At 44.9% G+C, this 6,178-nt stretch overlaps 1 protein-coding gene across 1 annotated transcript; it reads right to left on the bottom strand.

Moving 5' to 3' along the window:
- Nucleotides 1–2,014: 2,014 nt before the first annotated feature.
- Nucleotides 2,015–4,202, bottom strand: tpbgb (trophoblast glycoprotein b). Its single transcript, XM_041942971.1, has one exon. The coding sequence runs from the start codon at nucleotides 3,741–3,743 to the stop codon at nucleotides 2,613–2,615; it is 1,131 nt and encodes a 376-aa protein (XP_041798905.1). The 5' UTR covers nucleotides 3,744–4,202; the 3' UTR covers nucleotides 2,015–2,612.
- Nucleotides 4,203–6,178: the final 1,976 nt, after the last annotated feature.

Here is a 6,178-nt window from a genome sequence, read left to right as displayed (position 1 = left end):
CAACAGTTGGCCCTCAGTAGGCAGGCCTGACAGCTGAGAGAGTCCAGACAGCTGCTGCCCCTCTGGATCTCAGTTGTCACCATAAGTCAATGACCAGCTATTTAGACGCCAAAGCTGTTTGGAGACTCGTGTTAACAAGCACAAAGGGCCCGCTGAGTGAGCCGGAGAAGGTGCCGCCGTGCTAATAGAGCAGAGAGTGCTCTCCACACTCGTCGGTTTTATTCTTCTTCCTTTTCAACCATTCACTCTCTCCTTTGCTTTCTTTCTTCTTTCCCCCCTCCTCGCTGTAATTACACCTGCTCTGCCAAGCGTAGCTCGAGGCGTGGCTGGGCAAAATCACTCGTTAATATGAATCTGCAGAGAGTGTGAGGAGGAGGGCTGCTCGCTGACAGTCTCTGTGGAAACATTAGGTTGTAAGCAGCCTGCACCTGTATGTCCCTCCTGGGACAAAGAGGTAAGGAAGCCTCGCTTTGGGGAATTGTGTGTGTGTGTGTGTGTGAAGTGAGACCATCCATTTTCAGTGTGAACCTGCAACAATTACAAATCCATAGTGGGGAAACAGGTGCTTGTAACTAACAGCCTTTGGGCTTGGGAGTGTTTAACGGCTGAAATCGACCTGTAAAATCACAATCGCACAAGCATGTCACAGAAATAAAGGTGTGATCATCAGAGCAGAAGCCTGAGAAACGCACCTCAAAGCCAGTGAGGCTAATAATCCTAGAATAAAAACGTGAAGCATGTTACAGACAACTACACACTCCTCCTTATCTCCAACACTGGCAAAGCTGTTTTCTTTTTAACAAACGTCTCCTCGACAAAGAGATTTCCAGGCGGGAAGTGTGAAATTGAAGGTGTGACGACATGTCCTCAGCCCTCTGAGACAGCGGAGCGGCTGCTGTGTTTGTCAGGAGACATGCAGAGCATTAACACCAGCCAGAGCACCAGACCAGACAGATAGTGTTACACAGCGCTTCCCTTCCTCATGTCAAACGCGTGTAATCAGACACATCCAGAGACGATCGGAATTATGGCAGCTGCTCAGGCAAAAAAAAAATGCTTCTTGTACTGAAACCCACAGATATGCCGTGACGACACACCGTGTTGCTGCGAGATACAGCGGGAGGGGGGGGGGGGGTCTGTGCACGAGCCACGCTGTTCTACTACAAATGACATGTAGCTCCAGGTAAATTATTATCTATCTGGATGCTCTTCAAAAGACCAAGGAAGTTCACAGTCATTCCTGTGTGCAGACACAACAAACATCTTCATTAATTTAGACTGCCAGACAGCAAAATGCATGATATACTCTTCAAAGGAATCCCATGCATTAATTATTAATCCATACTATACTGGACGGCACGATGAATAGCAATTGTCAGTCGGGGAGAAACACTAATGGAAAGCACTTTTTCCGAGGATGCCGGTTTCCCTAAAACAGGATTCCATGAGAGGCAGAGCTGCTTGAGCTCATTTCCATAATACCTCTGTGTGCCCCGTGAGAATCTCAGGTTCACTTTGCCTTCATTAGCATGTGCCACGAAGCAGCATATACCACTTTCCGTTTTTTGCAGCTGGGGTATATTGAAAGGCTTTCAGTGTAGGCTGGAGTCTGCGGGTGGGGGCTGTTGGATGTGAAACCTGCCCACTGGCTGCAGCTCACAGACATTATTTGGGGAATTCGCTGCAGAGCCAAGGATTTTTATCATATTCACAACAGGAGGCAAATTGGACGGGAGATAACAGTTGGCTACTCTCATCACCTATAGACCCACAGACAGAAGAAGCTCATTTCAATTCAGTGTGTCATCGATTCAACTTTTCAATTTGACTTTATTTCCTACTAGCTTACTACTTAATGAAAATGGCGCTTTGACTGTTACTGTAGAGTTTCACACATTGTCTTATGTTGCATGCTAACTGTGGTGAATCTTCAGGGATGAGTGTCTCCGCTGTGTCAAAGGATCACATTCCTCAGTTATAAAGATTAAAAAGGTCCTTGGTCGAGACACATAACCAGCGATCCAGAGGCATTTTATTTAGCTGAATATCTTCACAGAAAAAAGAGCAATTACATCCACCTACTAAATCCAAAAACTATGCCATGTGCACTATAATCATTCAAAAAGGGCATACTGTATATCACAAATTCACATATTAAAAAGAAGAAACTCATAAACAAGCAGTACAGTATTTCTCTGCAGCAGAGGCATAATGAGAAGGATGCAATGAGCGGCAGTATGTGTTTTTGACAGATATTCTTTCACTTAAAAGTCAATGTACTCCATCCGTTTATCCTTTAGGAAAAGTAAAAATAGAACATATCACTCTTTGCAACTCTCCAGCTTCGCCATGATTCATTGTCCATGCAAAGTTATATGGAATAAATGCAGCTGACATCACAGCTGCCAGGTACTTGTATCGGACATGCGGCAGTGGCTGAATGGAGGTTGTGCGAGGGGTTAATAAGGATTTGACAGGTGTCAAATCTAAATAGCATTGTTGGAAAAAACGGCAAGGGGAGGAAGACTTTCATGCAAATCTTAACAGTATAAGTCATTTAAAAAGTCATTTAAAATCTCACTGTGGGGTCTCAGGCAGTGTCCCGTCTTCTCTCACACATCCGAGTTGATGCTCAGGTTGGCCAAACGCGGGTCAGAGTTTATCTCGTACCTGTAATGGTACCCCTCCATGTGGTCCCTACAAGCATCACGGATGTTGTACATCCACCGTTTGATGCCTTTTCTGTTCAGGTAGAGCACCAGCAGGAATATGACACCAATCAGGGCCAGCACCAGCCCCAGGAAAACATAAGAAGTCTCCAGCACACCCTCCATGTCACCTGAACACTTCAGCTGTGACTGCTTTACCTGCAGGAGCGGCTGGCGTCTCAGGCCGTCGGGGTCCGCACAGGTCAGGTTCTGCACGTCAACGATCTGAGTGGAGTTTTTCAGCCACAGCAGCATATCCTCGATGGAGCAGTCACAGCGCCAGGGGTTCCCCGCCAGCCTGATGCGGAGGCCAGGCTTGAGGCTGAACTCTGCCAGGGCGGCGGTGGGCAGATCCCTCAGGCTGTTGTCCCTCAGGTCAAGGTCACGCAGTGGTGGCGCCTTAAGCGTCCCATTCTGAATGGAGATGATGGAGCTGTTCTGCAGGCTGAGGTTGACCAGGTTGGAGAGGCTGGCGAACATGTCGTCTGGAGGAATCATAAGGTCATTGTTGGACAGGTCCAGGACTTTCAGCTGGTGGAGGTTTCCACTCTGCAGGAAGCTCAGCACCTCATCTGCAGTGGAATGATTGTGAAAAGACCTACTGAGGTTCAGGACCTGCACTGTGTTATTATGAGGGAAAGCTCTTTCACTGAAATTCTGGATGTTGTTGTTGCTCAGGTCCAGCCGCACAAGGTTTGGCAAGTTATCAAATACCTGTGCCTCCACAAACTCCATCTCATTCCCGCTGAGATAGAGATCTGTTAGCTGCTCCAGGAGGGTTGGGAAAGAGTCCACACTGATTCGGGGAATGTTGTTTCCTGTGACGAACAGGAATTTGGTATTGGTCGGTAAAGAATGCGGAATCGCGTCCAAGTCCTGGTTTTGGCATTTCACCGTTTGTGAGAAGCACAAGCATCTGTCCGGACAGCCGTGACAGGACAGCGCGACGGCGAGCAGGAAAAGCAAACGCATCAGTCCGGACTTGTCTGTTCCCCCTCCGCGGTTACATCCGCACGACGTGCTCCACGGGCGCATCTTGGATTGTGAAATGTGTTGGCGCAGACTGTGCGTAAAGACCTCCAACAATCCGGCCCAGTCACCGCCGTGCTCTTCCACGGGGAACAAGGGAAAGTTTCTCAACTACCTCTCCCGCCTTTGTCCTTCCGAAAACTGCTCCCACTTCCAGCTCAGACTCCATACAACTACCCCCAAACCATCCTCGTTTAGGACGAGGCTACATTTCCATGACGGTAATGGTGATGTGGACAAAGCTGGCAAACTTCTACGCTGTCTTCTCCGTTTGTTTTCCAAACCTCGGGCTTATATGTGAAAGCAGCGTTGTCTTTTTACAGTCCCGGAAAAACAATCACGTCCGATGCTGAATGCGAATAACTTACTCGAGCTCTGGTTCCGGAACAGACAACGCTGGCTGTCTCCTGAAGGTGCCATGCATTTCATACGTAGCTCCAGCGCGTCGCTTTCCCCAGCGCTGGCAGCCTGGAGGTAGAGACTAAACACAGCTGCACGGTGCAGACCACTGAAGGTGGGAGCGTACCATTGTTCAGCGAAAAGGGGGGGAACTGTAAACTCTTACAAGCTTCTTTTACATTTGAATTCACAATGTCCACTCATTATGATGCAAGACGAGATTATTACAGTAATCTAACTCGATTGTTACAGATCTAATTGTGAAAATCTCAAACAGTTTCCTTGAGAATGAGCTGGCCCGGTTCCTTGGGGTCCAGGGACCTCCAGAGGTCCCCGAGGGAGCGCCAGTGACGTCCCAAACAATGTGAAGAGCAACACGGCCTCAACAAGTCGCTGTGAGATGCGGCAACAGTCTATGCATTCACATGCAGGGGATATTTCATTAGTAGGAAAAACACTCAACATGTAGGCAAAAGAAAAAAAAAACACAATGATTCCTGTGGGACAACCAGTTTGATTTGTTAGTGGCTGAAAAAGCAAAAAGGAACTGATAAAAGCCAGAAGACAGCAGGTGAAGGAAACACATTCATCATTTGATCAGATGATAATGTCACTGTTACTGAACACATTATTCACTGCTGTTTGTTGAGGGATACAAACTCAAAATAAGTGCAAAGAAAAGATGACTTGTAATCATTTGGATGATGGTTCCTGGTTCAAACTTGAGGTAAAACCTTAAAGAAACATCTCAAACATTCAAAGGGAGATCATCCTTTTATGTATGTGAAATACTACATTTTGATGATTTTTTTCCCCCATTTCCAGCTATAGATTTCAATAGATGAACGTATGACTGTATTGTTTTACATGATGTTTAATGCAATTATGTGTCCGACAAACGTAGCTCCACTGACATCAAAGGTCCCCTGAAAATTATTATTTTTTTGGTGCTGTAAATAATTTCCTCAACCAAATAATGATGAAAAAAGAAGTGCATCATTCGATAGTGTCAAGGGTTCAATAAAATTACATTATTTCACAAAACAATCTAACAGTCACATTCTTTTCATCTCTTTACATCGTCTGTATTTTCACATCTCCTTGTGAGAAATGGCTTGAGTGGCAACCTTGTAGTGAATGCATTGTGTGCTGGATTATGCAGGATTATACTTGCTGAGAAGTAAAACTGTGGATGGGTTCATGCATGAATGGTGAGGGAGGGCTTGCTCATCAATATGTCATATTTGGAAGCCCCGGTGTAGATCCCATTGTAACCCTAGCTTTACCCTCCCCTGACCTCCTCCTATTCTTAGCCTGGGTCAATGTGGCAGTCATTTGAGTAATTCCATGAAACCTGGATCAAGGCTGAAAGTGATACTCCACCTAAAGTTAACTATGTGATTATTAGACCTGATGTGATGTTTGTCTGAGGATCTTCAAACTTTTTACATCCACCCCTCCTTTTCACACTACTGTGGGTGTGCATGCTCAAAAGAGAGATGGTGGGTAGAACATGAAATTATTTGTATTCTCTATTAAAAGAATAAAACACATTTGTACATGTTTTATTTTTTTATTGTCTCTTGTTATATGTATATACTGGAAATATAGGTCAATTTAGTGAAACTATTATGTTTGAATAGTGTTAATACTTTGTGAAACTGGCGTCCTACTTTGACGAATAAGGCGTTACTGTCGAGTTTCACATGAGGTGCAAAATGTAACACTTGTTAATTAACTTTATTGTATTATTTCATTGACAAGGTATTTGGAATTTTGATATACAATATTTGCATCTTTCTATTTTGTTTCATCCTGTTTTCTGATATGTCGGTATTTTAGAGCTATATTTATAATGTACAACCCAAAATAAAATAAGATAAATAAACAAATTTTCCTATGACATCATAGAAACAGCACCAGCACACGCTGAGTAGATCTAACACCCACAAAAATGAACCAATAGAATATTGAGATGTACACGCCCTGACCAATCAGAAGTCTCGACATTGGCGAGGGTTTTTACCTAACCTGCAGGGTTT

This window comes from Chelmon rostratus, chromosome 8, assembly GCF_017976325.1.
Source record: "Chelmon rostratus isolate fCheRos1 chromosome 8, fCheRos1.pri, whole genome shotgun sequence".
Taxonomy (NCBI): Eukaryota; Metazoa; Chordata; class Actinopteri; order Chaetodontiformes; family Chaetodontidae; genus Chelmon; species Chelmon rostratus.
The sequence above is the reverse complement of the archived record's forward strand: the minus strand, read 5'-3'. Positions and strand labels throughout refer to the sequence as shown.

Excerpts from the sequence above, each read along its gene's own strand:
- tpbgb (XM_041942971.1), bottom strand. The coding sequence starts at position 3,743 with ATGCGCCCGTGGAGCACGTCGTGCGGATGTAACCGCGGAGGGGGAACA.